General features: G+C 45.4%; 1 protein-coding gene and 1 pseudogene across 7 annotated transcripts in view; both read right to left on the bottom strand.

Annotated features, from left to right (window-relative positions):
* Positions 1 to 7,899: 7,899 nt before the first annotated feature.
* Positions 7,900 to 18,249, bottom strand: part of Exoc6b (exocyst complex component 6B) — a 417,559-nt gene continuing 407,209 nt past the window's right edge. For 4 of the 7 annotated variants that reach the window (XM_037203853.1, XM_028858058.2, XM_037203851.1 and 1 more), the window contains exons 20-21: positions 14,833 to 14,945; positions 7,900 to 10,963 (exon numbers count right to left, since the gene is read on the bottom strand). In XM_037203853.1, coding sequence (XP_037059748.1) covers positions 10,837 to 10,963; positions 14,833 to 14,945 — 240 coding nt within the window. In that variant the 3' untranslated portion in view covers positions 7,900 to 10,836. The other 3 variants (XM_037203856.1, XM_037203854.1, XM_037203855.1) reach the window with 1 other exon arrangement.
* Positions 14,956 to 16,742, bottom strand: LOC114683734 (annotated as a pseudogene).

Genomic DNA, 18,249 nt, shown 5'->3' on the forward strand with positions numbered 1-18,249 from the left:
AACAGTCAGTGCTCCTAACTACTGAGACATCTCTCCAGCCCTGCCTGCTTATTTTCCAATGAAAGACAGAAAGGAGGTGGATTCAGATGGGATGGGAGGTAGAGAGGAACTGATAGGAATTGAGGGAGACCATAATCAGAATATGTTGTATGAAAAAATCTATTTCCAATAAAAGAATTTTTTTTTTTTTTTTTTGAGACAGGGTTTCTCTGTGTAGCTTTGCGCCTTTCCTGGAACTCACTCTGTAGACCAGGCTGGCCTCGAACTCACAGAGATCCTCCTAGCTCTGCCTCCTAAGTGCTAGGACTAAAGGCATGCGCCACCACCGCTCAGCTAGAAAAATTTTTAAAAAGGAAATAAAAATGACATTATCAAAATGAAGAGTTTTCCCTTTACCTACAGAGATATTGATATGCATGTAAAGTAATCTCAAAAATGTTTGCTTCAGCAGTGTCTGCAATCATCAGCAAATGAAAGCAAATTAGACAAGAATGAATAGACAGATGGGTGGTGGTGGTGGTGGTGGTGGTGGTGGTGGTGGTGGTGGTGGTGGTGGTGGTACACACCTTTAATCCCAGCACCCAGGATCTCTGTGAGTTCAAGGCCAGCCTGGTTGACAGTGAGAGTTCCAGGACAGCCACAGCCAGGGCTACACAAAGAAATCTTGTCTCAAAAAAATCAAGGGAAGAAAAAAAAAATGAATAGTCACAGTTTAAAATACTATGCAGACATCAATAGAGATTATATAGAATGCTAATCTCTACCTGTAAAAGCATCTCAGAACTCTATAATGTTCATTTCCTGTTTTACTAAGGAATTCAGAATACATGCTCCTTGGTGTGCCCTCAGGCAATCCCCTTTCTCTTCCAAGAGAGTCATTGCCATGAATTCGCTTTCAAAATCTAAGTTGTAATATGCGGCTCTCTAGCATCCTTTGCCTTCCTTTTTTGTTGGACAGCTCTTTTTGATGCAGCATGTTGACACATGTAGCTATAGCTCATCTTAACAGCTATGTAGCATTCCTCTGGGTGAATGTATCATAATGGACCCAGTATCCCACTGATGAACATGACTGCTTTTCAAGTAAGCAGTGCTTATAAGACACATTTTCAGACAGGCTTCCTCCGTGTGTGTGTGTGTGTGTGTGTGTGTGTGTGTGTGTGTGTGTGTGTGTGTGTGTATGTGGTTTCTCTAGGAAATAGTCTCAGAACTGCTGGGCCTTAGCATATGCTTTTTTTTTTTTTGTATTTTATTTTACCAGATTCAGGTCCACAACATGTTTTAAAAAAAATTCATGGGGCCAGGTGTGTTTAAGGACTTTTTATTTATTTCAGAAAGACAGTATAGTAGATGGGCATATATCCCTTCAGCAGGGTTTGAGAAATAGCTCATAACCAAACACTACCTATTTTGTTGGGTTTACCTATCTGTATTAAGTGATAAATGACAGTGATACTTGGCTTCACATCAGGTCCAGTTGTTGCCACCAAATAAGTCAAGAAAGTACTTCCAGTTTTCAGAGCTTTGTGGCTTTTGGAACTGTAACCAAGCCTTGAATGGTTCCCTGCAGAAGTAGCTGCACTGGGTTACTGCCTCATCACAACAAGGCTGGCTCTCCAAATCTTGCCAGAAACAGTAGACCGTAAGTGTTCTGGCAATCTGACAGTTGTGTACATTTCATTCCTAGAGTCAAAACAAAAGAGAGTGCTCAGGCCTGTAAATCCAGCATTTGGGAGGCCGAGGTAAGAGGGTCAGCACAATTTTGAAGTCACCCTGAGCTATGCAAGCACCAAGTCATCCAGGGCCATATAGTAAGACCTTCTCTCTCTCTCTCTCTCTCTCTCTCTCTCTCTCTCTCTCTCTCTCTCTCTCTCTCACACACACACACACACACACACACACACACACACACACACACACACAAAAAGGGTGGGGGAGAGGGAGAGAGGGAGAAAGAGAGAGAGAGAATACAGGATACAAGGGGAAATTTCATTTTTAATATTAATGGAAAAAAATCAGACATTAAGGAGTATAATTGTGGTGATATTTTGTTTGTACTCTAACAAATAAAATTTGCCTGAAGATCAGAGGACAGAGCCAGCAACTAGATTAAACATAGAGGCCAGACAGTGGCACACACCTTTAATCCTAGCACTTGGGAGGCAGAGATCCATTTGGATCTCTGTGAGTTCAAAGCCATCCTGGATTACATGAGATTAATCCAGTCTAAAAGAGAAACAGAACCAAGCAGTGGTGGCACAGACCTTAAATCCCAGTACTTGGGAGCCACATGCCTTTAATCCCAGCACAAGGAAGGTTGAGACAGGAAGTGATATGGCCTGGCAGAGAAAGGAATACAAGGCGTGAGGGAGGAGACAGGAGTTCAGCACCCCTTTTTGCTGAGGACTCAGGAGCATTCAGTCTGAGGATTCGTGGAGACAGGCTCTTCCTCTTCTGGCTGAGGAGTAGGCAAGGTGAGAAGTGGCTGTGACTTGTTTCCTCTATCTTTTAGTATTTACCCCAATATCTGGCTCTGGGTTTTTATTATAAGACCAAATAGGATTCATGCAACATATAATAAATAAAAGAATCCAAGTGCAGAAAACATTAAGCTATCTACAAATGGGAACTCCCATTCATCTTTACATTGTTTCATATATTAACTCAATCTAATATTTAGTCAAAAATCACAATAGAATTTTGAAACTTGAAAAATGATGAATTTATCCTGGAACATTTTGAAAAAGCATGGCACAGGAATCAGTGACCTGGTTTGGAAGCAGATACAAAAATATGATTAAACAACAAAATCACAGAAACAGAATAAGTGGGAACTGTGTGGAAAACCCAGAGTCAGATCCAGGGACAAATGAGAATACACACACCATAAAGATGGTGATGCTGTGGGACCACTGAGCAGCCACATGGAAGGGAGAGCCAAAAGCCACATTGTTCCTGCCATATTCTTCATCACATAGTAAAATTAAAACTGTTAAAGGACTAATGCATCAAAAAGTGAAGCATAAGAAGAAAATGTGGCTTAGTATTTTTATAATCTGAGGTGGAGAAATTAGTCATGAAATCTAATCATTGTAAAGCTGATGTTCAACAGTAAAACCCCTCTTAAACCTCCCAAGCAGCTGGGGGGTGACTGATCTTCAGGGTTCCCTCTGCCATCGTCCTGGGAGGGGCTACTCTTCAGTGTGGGTCAGTATCTGCAGTGGGGCCTGGCTGCTCCAGTCTGACAGGAGCCTTACTCTCCATGTAGATACTGGTTGCTACATTGGTCAGATCAGTCAATCCATGGAACATTCCTGATCAAACCCAATGGCATGGCCTCCGATTGAGAGTTCTGAATGCTGCGGGCTATGGGACTTGGTGACCCTCTCTCCCAAGATGGCCACCCTCTCTCCCAAGATGGCCACTGAAGTCAGGTTTTGCTGAGTAGCCTGGAACCCGAAAACTGACCAAGTGGCTGTGGGTTAGCCACTGTGAGACAAATGAGATTTTTGGATGGTCTCATTACATGTTCCACCCTTTGGTGGGGTGACAGAAGAAAACAGAATGACATGGTTTAGTCAGTGAGCTAAGATCCCTAGGAACCCCCTCTAGACTTTCAGTTCTACATTTTTCTTTCTGAATTGCTTTTTGTTATTTACAAACTAAAGTTCAAACTGCTATGTACCATGGACACACTCAGAGACAGACTAGAGGAAGAATGTAAAACAAACAAGTAGTTGAAATCTCCACATGAAGAGTGACAGACCAGCATGGAAAAGAAAAGAGTCCAACAGAAGCAAGGCCAAGCATTATGGCCAGCAACTGACAGATGCCCAGCTCACTGAAAAATCAAAGGATGTAAACTAGAACAAAGAAAGATCATTTATTATTTCTTTTTACTTAAAAGGTTAGCAAGAATGAAAAATATTGATATTTTGTGCTGAGGACAGAGAAATAGTCAGATCTTACAGAGAGTATAAAATGTGATTTAAAAATTTCTATGAATATTTATAACTTTAAACCAACCAACCAATCAATCTGTCCTACTTAAAATTTATGCTATAAAATACTGAAGGTACATACAAATACTTTATAGTAGCCACATGCTAGGGATATTCTGAATATTGATCAATTCAGAAATGGTGAATAAAGGTATGGTTCATCCATGAGACAAGGGAGCTATGGCTTCATAGTTGTGAAGATACTTTAGATGCATTGGTGAGAAAATAAAACTGTAGTACAATGTACTATTTTCACCTTTTTGGAGGGGGTCAGTAATACATGTTCCCGTCATTTGGAAAAAAACCTCATCATCCTGTTAATAGTACTTATATGTAGGAAAGATGATTAGGGTTCAAAGGAAGAAGGCTCAGTTTTACTAGCTTCCTCCACTACATCACACCATACACATAAAGGCGAGTGCACATCTCCAGGACTTAGCCTCACCAGGAACTAAACTGTTCTTTGCTTTTTCTCCCGACTCCATCTGCTTCCAACCTGCTCCTCTGCTAGTGAGATAAATAAAGTGGGACAGCACATGTTTACAGAGATTTTAAAATCATAATGAAATGAACTTAAAGGCTGGCTTGCTTGTCAATTATCTACCACAACGTGGCAGTTCCAAAGATTGCTAGCGGCAGGCTCTCCTGAGAATTCATTGTCCTCAGAGACTTCTCCCCCTGGTTCTTATCCAGCTCCAATACTGTGACACCTGGGTTGTGTGTCCATGCAACGTTTACTGTGCTGAGTGTGCATGGACTTCAGGTAGGAGTGGTGTTCCTGCCTTTGCAGAATTCAGTATCTCACAGCACCACACAAGGCTGGTTGGTCATGGTGGCACACCTTTAATCCCAGCACTAAGGAGGATCATTGTGAGTTTGAAGCAGGCTTAGTCTACATGATGATTCCAAGCCAGCCGGGACTACATAGTAAGACCCTGTCTTAAAAAACAACAACAAAAGCAAGCAAGCAAATAAACAACAAAACCCCACACAAGTTTACAGTAACTAGAAATGAGTAGTCAGAGGCTCAGCTTCCTGCTGATGTGGACCACCTACCCATATGACCTGCCTCTCCACCAGCCTGGTGCCCAGCTGTCCCTGGATGGGCCTGTCCTTGTCTTCTTACCTGGTTGTGGTTCTGCTGCCCTGTACCTGAGGCTTTCCTGTTTCTAAGAAGCATTGACGATGTGGTCTTATTTTGTTTTTCATGTATCTGCACATCTGCCCTCAGTGTCCAGAACCCATGTAGTCTTCCACTCCGTTCCTTAGTTTCTCTCCTGAAAACTTCTTCCCTAAAACCTTGGAAAACACTTGTGTGAACTGGTAGTTCAGAGCTTGCAACCTGAAAAGCCTTAGAGGTGCTGTCATGGGCACCCTTCCAGTGCCTGCGGAAGTGGTTTCCCCAGCAGGCTCTCTAGGGAACAGGCTCGCTGGGGAAGCAGCGCCTTCCTCCACTAGCTTTAGAAATAAGCACCCCACGGAATAGAAAGGAAGAGAAAGCCATCCACCCAGCTTTATCTGAGCCTGGTAACAGAGAGGGGAGTGTGAGGGAGAACAAGAGGGAGATGCAGTTAATTACCCTTCCAAGCAAAGGTGAACGCTGGAGATGGCGAGACCCATTTACAGGAGGGAATAGACCCATCATTGAGACTAGAGAAAGGGAGGATTGTTCAGGGCCAGGAAAGCGTCTCGATGTTCAGATTCCATTCCCTTTCTGGAGCTCTGGAGGGAGAAAGGTCATGACTTGGGCTGGGAAGGTACACTTAGCAGACTGGGAGGGGGTTGCTATCTTAGGTCCAGTACTGGGCTTGCAACCTGTCCCACCCCAAGGGAATGGGCCTCATTCCTTTCTGGAAGCTGGTATGGGCTGGCAGAGGAAGGGGTATCCTAGGGGAGGCCCCCATTACCATCACAAGGGCTGTCAGACCCTACAATGCAGTGGGGCCCCAAATGCAGGGTAACCCTAACCTTGCAGTGATTGAAACAGATAGAGGGGGAGCTCTCCCACACAATGCCCATCCTGGCCCCTCTCCTCCTCCTCCTTGTACTTCCTCAAGAGCCTTTGTCTTCTGGTCCCTTGGGCTTGGAGGCTCTCTCATTCCCCACAAATGCTGCCCATTAACTTCAGAATGAGGCCTCCAGGGGGAAGGCCTGGCCCTTTCTCTCCTTGCTTCATCTCTCAGAAGCTCTTCTGGTTCTCCCCTGCCTGCTAAGCAAAAAAAAAAAAAAAAAAAAAAAAAAAAAAAAAAAAAATGCCCAGCTGTGAAAAAAACATCTCTGGGTTTGCATCAGTCTCACAGGAGCTGCTGGTCCTTCCTGGGCTAGACATTTCCAGCTAGTGCTCAGAGATGGTGGAAAGTGCTCTGTCTGGGGTGAGCAGCCTGGTACATTGGACCACACCAGACACTTTGTCATCCCCCTGTGCCCCAAAGCGTAGAGTCCTCTGGACCTTCAGCACACATCCTGGTATGACTGGTGAAAACAAAGCTGCTTTGATTTTGGGGGTGGCCTGGCCTTCTATTGTGGCTCCTGAAAAAGCGTGAGCACGTCTTCAGATGAGCCAGCACTTGGGGAGGAGAGAAAGCGATGGTTCAGAGCCTCCAGGGGTCACTCACAGGGAGCTCTCTCTCTACAGGGATTTTGTTATCATCTCTAGTGTTTTAGTCAGGCCTCTTTCTTAGACACTGATGAAAGCCACAAACCAGCTTTCCGAAAGCAAGAAGCACGGGTGGAGGAAAGCCCATGTGTACACCACACCCACATCCACATTTCAAGGAATCTGGACCTCTGGGTCCAAACTACATGCTATTAGGAGGAGGTATATACTTTGGCACTGAAGTGAGAGCAGAAGAGGCTCCAGGTGGTACTGAGGGCAGGCTTCTTTTGAAGGCTGGCTTTACTCAGAGCCAGGCAGCTGGTGGCCCTGATTCCTGCACAGGGGTGTGAGATGCATATTTTCCATCAGCCTTGTGCTGGGCTTGGAGAGGAAGCCAGGAGACAAGGCAGCTATGGAAACATCTGTGAGACGCTCAGCTGAGAGGCATGCTGTAAACTGGAGGGAAGTGATGACAGGGCCTCCAATAGTGCATGGCTATACCGGACCAGGCACTGCAGCCAACCTTCACAGTTCTCACATTTTACAATACCCTATAAATTAGGAACCACTCTAATGTCACTAGCGAGCTAGTAAGTGAATTGTTCAAGACAATCCAGCTAGCCAGCTGCATCAAAGGAATGGAAGCCCTGGTCTTCTGTCAGCAAAGTCCACGACAGTGTCAGGCTGGTGGCTTGGTATTCTTTCCAGCCTCTTCCGAGGGTGAGCATGCTGGCCCTGTTGCGTGAACAAGACCTCACCATGGTTGCATAGTGCTCAAAGGTCCTTCACTGTCTCCCAGCATGTAACAGGCTCGGGGTATCTTCAAGCTTTAATGTGATCTGCCCCTCAAGCACTCCTGTGGTGTCCTCCAGTTAAATCCTAAGGCCATGCTAAGGAGCACCTGCTCTCTCTCTCTCCTGTCTTCCTTTCAGACCTTCTTCATACTGCCTGCTGCTCAGCTTCCCCTCTGCCAGGCTAGCTTTGCTCCGGATAATTCTATATCATTCCTGCTGGGCTGGAGCCTGTACCCACGGAGTGGGTAAACAGCCCACCCCAGTCCCCACATAAACAGGCACTTCAACGTACTTCTCTTGGTGGCTGGGCCAAGTGTCTGTTATACATCTTAACAAGACCTGAGGTCACAATATGGCTTCTCCACACCACGTTCTTGGTCTGTTCCTCAGTCAGCTGAGTGGGGACACACTGCCTGCCATCCAGTATTTGCCACAAACCATGACACATTGTGCCAAAGGGATAAAAACAAAACCCTCCCAAGAAACACAGTGACTATTAGAACAGGTATGTAGGTTCTCATATTTAATAGCAGTTAAAAGAGGAACGTACACAGGGGAATGGGATACACATGCTCTTTCCACAGAGGAGGCCCTCCTTATGCAGCCGCCTGCAGCAGAGCTGTTTTCCAGGTGAGTACGAGAGGAAAAGGTTCCTTTTAGAGGTACAGATGGATCTCATTGCATTTCTCCCACAAATGTGGAACTGTGCAAAATAAAAAGGCTATTTCCAACAAATCAGCAAGGAGTGACTAAAATGCAGATGAATAAAAGAAAGGGAGGGCTAGATGGAGGAGGGCACAGCAAAAGCAGTCCGGAGGAGGCCTGGTGAAGCCAGCCGAGCCTGTACTCAGACGTTTGAGTAGGAAACTCCTGGGCCAGTGCCACCCCTGGGCCTGGGACCTGCTGAGCTAGGTGCTGTGGATCTAGATGGACCGTTGGGTCTGGTGCATGATAGAGTCACTGGGAGATACTCCTTTTGCCAACAGGGGCTCTGTGGGTTCCCATGGGCAGCCTTCTTCTTCTCTACCCATACCAGTGCCACCTTATACTGAGAGTTTCCACCCCCCAGCCCCATGAATGGTAAAAAGTAAGTGAGCCTCTGCCTAACCACAGCTCACAAATCAGACTGCCTACATGGATGTGGATCTGGTTGGAAGGCCAGAGCTCCAGGCAGCAGTGTCTTACCCCACCTGAGACTCTTTAGGATGTGTGTGCCTGCAGGCATCTGAGGTAAAGTCCCAAAGCCTGAGGCCTACAGGCATGTATACTGTGCTCAAGCCCTCAAGGGCAGCTCAGCTTTAGGCCTTATGGATAAAATGAAAAAAGAAAAAGTCCTACTTCATCAATTCATAATCACCTTGACAGTGTAGGTCCCTGGCTTTCACAGCTCAAAAGGAGCATGCCGCTTTTTGTTAGAGAACAGTGCAGGAAGATGCAGATATAGAGGCAGGAGGAGAAAAGGTAGTTGGCCATCCTCATACACCCTGAGATTGGATGAAATTCTCTTCAGCAGGACTCTGCTGTGGAAGGTAGTGGTCCTGCTCCTCCACCTGTTTTCATTCACTGTGACAGTTCCTCTACTGCAGAGGTGGGGACTAGACAGGCAGCAAGATGGAGTCTTAAAGGACAAATGCTATGATAGTCTAGCAGTCTCTCCCCTGCACTGGAGATCTCTACACTGAAGGCTGACGAGCCCTGGCAAAGGGCCTTTCTTTCCTTCTCAGTCAGCAGGACTTCAGTTAGTGGAATCACTTCTCAGCCCTATCAACAAATCCAGGGCTCAGAGATACCACACCACCTTGTCTTCTTTCCCACAGGCTCCTGCCTTTCCTTGGCTAATCGAGTTTTTGGTGTTCTTATGAGACTCTCCTCCTGAACTGTTGGGCCATTGTGTAGCCAAGGTTGAGACTTGCAGGCATCTGCAGAGCACCTGAGGCTGTTCTCTCCAGTTGGTATTCAAGACAGCTATGGTAAGGGTGGGTATGTTCTAGATGGGGTAGGCTATGTTGGGATGGGAGATAGAGAAGTACTGCTGTCCCAGAAGCGTGTGGATGACAAAGGCAATGAGAGATTTGTTCCTTTGACCAGTAACTCTGCTCATCACTGAGGCTGGGAACACTTTTGTGACATCTTGGTTAGTGTTTCATGATGCAATTATACTCTTACCAGCAGTCAGACTAATAGCTTCCACAATTGTTTGAGTGTGTAGATACTTCTGACCAATGTCACAGTAAAGCCCTTGCATTGTCTCAGGAGTCTATCTGGCTGGCCCGGGTTCCATAGATCAAAGATAGGACTCCAGGAAAATACTTTCAGGTGAGGCCAAGGGACAGCTCAGAAGATGGGAGCCCTGGGCTTGAGCAAGATGAGCTTTGTCTGTATGATGTGACTTAGTTGATGATAGCTGGGCCAGAGGCAACAAGCCATTAGCTACAGCTGACCCTGTCTATCTCATGGTAACAGATCCATGCCCAGAAACATCCAGTCCTGTGGAGGTTGTGCCCACCATGTAGAGCTTGGGACATTTTCTTTAAAGATGATAGCCAGAGGCTGTTGTTAAAACATGAGTGAGCAATCTCAAGAAGTCATAAGGCTCTACCCAAGGTGAAGGCACCCAGGCTGTTTTCAGGCTTCAGGGGTTTAGATCATTTAGAGATGTTGCTGCAGGAGGCAAGTGTGAGACTGTCACTCAGGAACCTTCAGAAGCCACTGCTATCTACATTATGAACCAAGTGTTATGGTCATAAAAGAAGGGACAGAGATGAATGGAAAGGGGGCTGGGGTCCTTGGGGACCCAAATTGGCTTTCAAGATCCAGAAAAACAACTTACCCAGTGGGGCAACTTGCTTTTCAGCATGGACCCAAGTGTTTACTCAGCTAACTACCCCTCTCTAGCCACAAGGCCCAGTTAGACTACACTAATGAAACTGTCACCTACGGGGACCAGAGTGAAACTGTAATCTTGCCACATGCCACACTCTTATGAGGCAATAAGTCAGCCAACAAGGCAGATGGATATTCTAAACTAAGGCTGGCTCTGGTGTACTATGTCGGTATGTCTGCCAGGCTCTCCTATACACTTAAGCAAGCACTTGAGAGCAAACAGGACACACATTATTATTCTTTTACTTCCTCATCTCAACTCCCAGCACCCATGAATTTGTGGGGCCCCAGATAAGAGGCAGCTCATCATGTTAGCACTGACAATGCATTCTTCCCAGGATAACACAGAAAGTATGGCAGTAACTTCCCCTGAACCCCTCCTGTTCTTGATTATTCTGTGCCTCTCTTACTACAGGGAAAGGTTATATGAATACTGTACAGGGGTTAATAAAAAAATACATATGCTCTCTTTGAGGAAGAATGCACAAATGCAGGGCCAGCCCAGGAGAGATCCTGGACCATGGGCTACGGCAAATGGCCTCTGTGGGCCCAAGGCCAACATTCAGGAGTGGTGGCTGCTGATGAGTCCTCGGAGCTGCTTAGCCACAGTGTCAATCAATTTCTGCTTGTCTCGCTCATTTTTCCGGAACTGTGCAAACATGTTATTCTTGCGGCTAGTATCTTTCATCCTAAACAGAGAAGGAGAGAAAGGGGGCAAGGTGTTTGAGATAGTACCAGACAAAGAATAAGCAGGGAGTAGATGGACGGCAATATGTATCTTAACCATTACTCAGAGTGGAGGAGTCCAGAGTATTCCCACTGTCTAGTTACCTACTCATTATGGAGCTGTCTTTCAGACACCCACCACTTTCCTAACTTCAGCTGCCTTTGGTCAAGAGCTAGCTTTGGAGGGTCAGGTCCTTATCCTCATACCTTTCCCATCTGGCCCACCCTTATGTCTTCAGATGAGTACCTTTATAGGAGTCTGAGACAAGGCACAGCTCTGCTGGCCAGCAGACTCATAAAACTGTCTGGGGTACACTTATTTCATTAGCCTACTGGGACCTAAGAGATGGATTTTGGAAGGTAAGGCAGAAAAATATTGTCTTAAAATTAATTGCAAGAGGTCATGAGTCACTGAGAGTCACTGTACAACTTTCAGCCCCACTGTAGCTGGTCACTCTTGCCCCTAAAAAAATGAAGAGTTAGTCTCTTCATTAGTTTCAGGACTATGGATGAGAAGTGGTATGATGCCATGTGGGCATAGTGATGAGGGAAGGAGGTTCCCAGGGGATGGGCACCTTCTCAGTTAACAAAGCCACGCTTTATGTGAGAGACAGCCTGAGCTCTCAAAGATCATGTACAATCTCAGATCTTTGTTTTGGGTTCTGTTAAAGCTCTGCAGGTGATATTACTGGAGTAGATATAATGGATATAGCTCTGTCAGGCAAATGGCTCTAATGGGGAGGTAGGGTGAAAGAAAGTAAGGACAAACTGACATTACTGCAGTCTCTAGGTCCAGCCAAACCACTGTGTCAGAGCCCAGGACTATGCTCTTCTCTGTAGAGGGCCTGCAATCCATGGCTTCCAATGCTGATGACTTACTCTGGCCTAACCTCTGCACTGACTGCCAGCCTGTGGGTGGGGTAGGCCGGCTGGCACCTTTATTCTTGGAACTGAACTGGCTCTCTGTTATTAGAGCTGCATGGGGAAAGTCTAGAGGAGGGTCTAAATTACTCCCAAGCATACTTCCTAAAGGTCTTTGGCCAATCCTGAGCCTTCTTTCCTCCTCTGTGGGCAGTCTTTTGAAGAGGGATATAGTCAGAGGTCATGAATCAGGACAGGAATCCCACAAAGGCAATTTACATCTTGTATAGATGCTACACACCAGGCACAATGGGTGCTCATCTGTGTTTACAGAGTCACTGGAGAGCACACAGTCCATAAGGGCAATCTGAGTGGCAAGGAAGCAGAGCTGTCTGGCTCTTTGACAGTGACCACCAAAGCTATCTGTGACTTTTCTCCCTAGTCTAAGCTCAGAATAATCCTTTCAGGTTGGAGGTTTTTCTTTTCTTTTTTTTTTTTTCTTTTTAATCCAGCATGGAGCTCCTGTCCACATATGGAAGCCTGCTCTAGGCTAGGAAGGAGGACAGATGACTTGACTTTCCTTAATGCTCTTAAGGCCCTGGTGAGCACAGTCTTCTACTTCAAATACTAGTTGCACAATTCTGTTTGTGAAACTGGCAGAGTTTTAGATTATTCTAAAGGACTCCCTTCCTTTTGCTGGATAAGCTATATATCTAAACAACACAAAACCAACAGGAAAAAGGAAACAGAGAAACCCTTTCTATATTTGCAGGACATTTGGCTTGACTGATGTTATAATTTCCTACAGCAGTGCAGAAATGGATGACCAGAGACAGCCTGTAGTTCAAGAGGAGGATCCCGCTCTCTGTAGAAAGAGAAGAGCCAAAAGGCAAGTTGTTCTTGGCCACTAAAGTCTTTGGTTGGAATCATGCTCTCAGATGTCCTGATGGTTTGTACCCAGCAATGTGAAAAACTCAAAGTGAACCCTCCTTTCTCCTGCCCTTCTATAAGCCTTGAATTCTCTTTTCTTCTAGTTGGTCCACCTTTTAGTGACACAGGGACTTCCCTTTTTTTCAGATAGTACTGTCAGTGATCTAGGTTCTTCTGTCTTGACTCACTAGGAAGGGCCAGATTTGGAAAAAGAGACTGGCAGGCTTGGGTAGCAGTTGCCTCTGGGGAAGCAGGAACAGGACAGAGGAGAGAAGGAATTCCTCTGAGGCTGGAAGATGTGGATATTTCAGTGACCTGGGGAGCCCTTGCTTTCCAGTGTTGGGGATAAATATGTCAAGTTCACTGATGGCTAGGACTCAGCACACAGCTTTGTTGCATGCTAGGTCAGAATGATGAGACATCACCAATTGCCATACCTAAGGAAGAGTCAAGGATCTCAAGAGAAGTGACTGAGTACCAGCTTAAACATTCCACTGGGTAATGAGAATTCTGGGCCTGGCTTGCCTTTGATGAGGAATCCTCATGGGAGATAAGGGGTTTAGACCCTAAAGCCATAGGCCTTTTTCCTAGGAGCTCCTCTGTCAGAGCTGAACTGCAGGCCCTGAGTCAATTAGAGTACCAAGAAGAGAGCCCTAGTGCTGATGGGAAAAGTCCCTGCCATCACTCCCATCCCCAAATGAATTGGTAAATCAAAGATCTGTAAGGAACAAAGAAAGAGGAAGTGCCTTAGCTGGGTGGCACCAGGCTGGTTTAGAAGATTAGTTTGTCAGGGTGAAGACCACTAGCAGGACCAGGACTTTAGTTTAGTTATTGGCATCATTGAGGAAACTGGAAGGACTTGCCTCAAAGTGATGGAAAAGTCCCAAGTGAACAATATACTTACTCTCTAGATATCCTAGAGAAGAAAGTCATTGGGAGAGAGAACCATGGGAGAAAGTTAACATGAAACCATCAATTCTCAGCATGTCTCTTGACTTTAAACACAGAGCCCAGCATCTTACTCTTGTCTATTCTCTGCTTCCCCTTTACATTTGGCACATTCTCCAACACCCTCATGCCCCCACACATAGTAAAAAAGGTACACCCTGATTTCTATTTTTGTCTAAAGCTCTACTCTGATCTCCTGGATGCAAGCCCTTGCCTTTCTAGGGTTGGAGCATGCTTGGCTGCCCATACATGTAAACTTTCTACACTGCCTTGATACAGGTACTCTTGTGACTAGCCAGTCTTAAAAAGCTCTTTGACATGGGTCTGCCAGTTCTCTCTCCTCTCTCTCCTCTCTCTCCCCTCTCCCCCCTCTCCCCTCCCCCTCTTCTCTTCCTCTCCTCCCCTCCCCCCTCCCCCTCCCCCTCCCCTCCCCCTCCTCCTCCTCCTCCTCCTCCTCCTCCTCCTCCTCCTCCTCTTCTTCTTCTTCTTCTTCTTCTTCTTCTTCTTCTCTCTCTCTCTCTCTCTCTCTCTCTCTCTCTCTCTCTCTCTCTCTCTCTCTCTCTCTCTCTCAGCTGAGGACCAAACCCAGGGCCTCCAAACTGAGCTAAATCCCCAACCCCAATAGGTTAGCAAAACTCATAGCCAGATTGCAGTGCATACCACTGGCACCTGTGTACCAGAGGCTAGCTTTGAGATGTTTGGTGTTGGATAACCCAGTTCAGTGAAACCACATTTCTGAGGAGCTCTGCTCTACATATCATTAAACTCCGAGGACTAGGACATGCTCTTCTGCTTACCAGACTGGCCTGAGCCCAAACTAAGTCATCTTACTATCTTCTCTAAGGAAAGATACTTTGTCTAATTAGGCCACAGAACAATACAGAATCCCATTCTGATTTGTACTTATAGCTTGCTGGAGCTGAGAATTACAACTGGACTACCAAGTGCAAGGGTCAAGATGGCTGACGGCACCTGAGCTAGCTTCAAAAACAAAGATGTTTTTCAAGGCACTGGAAACAGGAAAATGGCCTTGTATGCCACCCTTTGCCCCACTGCCCACTTCCCCATACAGAGCACAGGGCTGGGTACTCACTTTTCAAGCAGAGTCAGAGCAGTCACAGGGTTCACCCGGAGGTACTTGCAGTTGGGCTGTCCATAGTCAGCAAGGTATGTGGACCAATCCCACTGAATGAAGAGGTCCAATAGCTGAAAAATACCACAATCCCCATACCAAGGGTTATTCAGACAAAGGAAACCAGGACCCCAGAAATCCCAATATTCCTTACTACCAGCTAACTCTTGAAACACATAAATGAACATGTAATAAAAGCAAATATAGCTGCAGACCACATTACAACTAGGAAAATAACCAAGTAAATGTCAGATGATAGAGTAATTTTCACCATGAGCAAAAGTCCATCATTGAGACCCCATACAAGCAGGGAGCCTTAGAGGCAGTCTATGGAGAAACTATTTTGGGCTGATCTCAAATGCAGGCCCCATAGTAATCACCCACTTATTCATTTGAGAAATGCCTATCATGAGCTTTCTGAATATCAAGTTCCCAAGGAGCTCAGAATTCAACAATGAACAAATTAAGTGGGTACAGCCCAGAGCCACGATGCAACTTCAACCTCAGTTAGTGAGTACTGGTGCTCCTCATACTCTCATTTTGTAGACTGGCCAGTGACCTTGACAGTCTTGCTGCTGGTAACACACTGTCCTAGACTGTTTGGGATCAGGCACTATATCTAATTAGTATCTTTTGAGTTGACTTTTGTCTGGACTATTTCCATAGCCTTTTTTGTATACTACACTGACATTTTTGAAGAGTATAGTCCCCCTGCCTCTACTGTTCATCTTGTCTGATGTCTTCTCAGATGTACAATATGGATTTCCAACTAGAATTCTACACAAGTGACACCATGTCCTCCTGTGGGGTATTCCTTTCTTCTTCATTGGTAACACTAGTTTTGACCACTTGGTCAAGATGTCTGATTTCTCAACTATTTAATTAAGAGGTTGTACTCTGTAACTAATAAGAAACTGGGGGACTATTTATTAAGGATTTATTTCTATTTTATGTGTATGAGTTTTACCTGCATGAATACCTGTGAACTATGTGCGTGCATGGTGCCCTTAGAGCCCAGAGGAGAAAGAGCATTGGATCTCCTGGGACTAGAGTTACAGATGGTTGTGAACCACTGGGTACATACTGGGAACCAAACTTGGGACCTTTGCAAGAGTAGCCAGTGTTCTTAACCTCTGAATCATTCTCCAATCCCTTGGTAATATTGATTTATCAATCAAAATGGTTTAAGTATGAATACAATCCATAGGAACAGGAACAACAGCAAAAATAGAACTTTTTTTTCTCATTAAAAATAGGCCAGTTGCTAGAAGGTCTCATTCTATGAAAACACCATTTTCAAGTCTTAGTAAAAGAGCCAACCATGTGTTCTACTTCATGCCCTCAAGAACCTTACGAAAAGCAGTCCCGACACAACAGAATGATATTTGCAGAATGTAATACTGGATTGAGAGAACTGAAGTTGATGGCTACAATCACATTCCCATGTATTAAACTGTTAATTATTTATATAGCTCGTTGGTCCAACAGCATAAAAATAGAGAACAGCACCTTGAAATTTATTTCATTCCATGTTCAGAGATAAAAGGGTTATCTTCCCATTATTTTCTGGAGGCAAGTCCTTGGTTACAAAGTCTGATGGCAATCACACACAGGTGTTTTCCAAAGCTACTGTATGAAGAGGATGCTGAAGGCCATCATTATACAGCATATGGTGACATAAGGACTCTTGCATTCACCAATTCAGGCACACTTTCAAAATATTTCCAACAGTCCATTTTATTTCTGTCCAGTAGGCTGGGTGCCAAGGATCAGATATAAGTACATGTACATATAAGCAGCAAGATTTCAGCCAGCAGACTTTGAAAATTGAAAATGGCACACACAGTGAGGCTGCTGCTGGTCCAGCCATATCACCTTTCTGGGCTGGGGCTCCGTGGGTAATATTTAAACTCACACAAATACACTGCTCTTGATTAAATATTTTTCCTTATATAGAACATCTAGGGGAGACTCTTTCCTGATCCAGTTATCAATACTGTCTACAAACACTACCTTCCTTCCCTCTACTTTTATTCTGCTATTAGGGAGTGCTCCTCTTTCTCTCCTGCGTGGGTTTCCTATTGGTATGGACTCTGGGATCCTCACTTTTTTTTTAAAATTATTAATTGATTTATTTATTTTACATCTCAACTGCAGCCTCCCTTCCCTCTTCTTCTCCCATTCCTTCCCCACTCCCCCCTCCCCACATCCACACTCCAAACTTCCTCTGTGACTGCTCAGAAAGGGGTAGGCTTCCCATGGGCTTCAGCAAAGCACGGCATATCAAGCTGCAGTAAGACCAAGCATCTCCCTCCGTATTCAGGCTGAGCAAGGCAATCCAGCATGAGGACTGGGTTCCCAAGAGTCAGTCAAAGCAACAGGAACAGCCCTGTTTCCATTGCCAGGAATCTCACATATAGACCGAGCTATACAACTGTCACATATATGCAGAGGGCCTAGGTCAGTCCCATGCAGGCTCCCTGGTTGTTGGTTCAGACTCTGTGAGTTCCCATGAGCCAGGCTAGTGGTTTCTGTGGGTTTTCCTATGATGTTCCTGACCTGCCTGTTTCCAACAATCCCTCCTCCCTCTCCTTAGCAAGACTCCCCTAGCATGGAGCAATGTTTGGCTGTGGGTCTCTGAATCTGCCGCCACCAGTCAATGGATGAAGGCTCTCTGATGACAATTGGGGTAGTCACTAATAGGATCCTCACTCCCCCCGCCCCCAAGATAGGGTTTCTCTGTGGCGCTTGTCCTGGAACTCGCTCTGTAGCCCAGGCTGGCCTCGAACTCATAGAGATCTGCCTGGCTCTGCCTCTGAGTGTTGGGATTAAGGCATGGGCCACCACCACCCGGCCTGGGATCCCCACTTTTAATGGCTTATGCTATATATACTGTTTTGGAACTCAGACTGTCCCATCATTGGCAAGTAGTCCCTTCAAGTTGGGCACGTGTTCCTGTGTTATGACCTATAATATCTGGAGCACTTCAGACAGAGCTTTCTGGTACAACAAGGAGTTGTATTAAACCAGCTCAGTGCTGCAATCAGCCATTGTTTTTTGAGAAGATTCTTTTAGGGGGAATACTATGAAAAAAAGGATTTTGGCACCAGGTGGGCTCTCTGCTACTGGAATATCTCTGTTTCCTGCTATTGGGAAGGCAACTTATGGGGATCTAAGATCTTCAACACATGACCTACTAATATGCATGTAGTAAAACCCCTGACACCCACAAATACTAAGAGTCTCAACACTCTCACAGGTTCTCTTTTGTTTCCCTGGTGAGAACCCCAGCTTTCAACATCTTCATTTCATTGATCAACCTTACATCCGAAATGGACTCAGGATTGTTTGTATATACCACTAAAACAACAACCAACA

The sequence above is a fragment of the Peromyscus leucopus genome, chromosome 3 (genome assembly GCF_004664715.2).
Source record: "Peromyscus leucopus breed LL Stock chromosome 3, UCI_PerLeu_2.1, whole genome shotgun sequence".
NCBI classification, from domain to species: Eukaryota; Metazoa; Chordata; class Mammalia; order Rodentia; family Cricetidae; genus Peromyscus; species Peromyscus leucopus.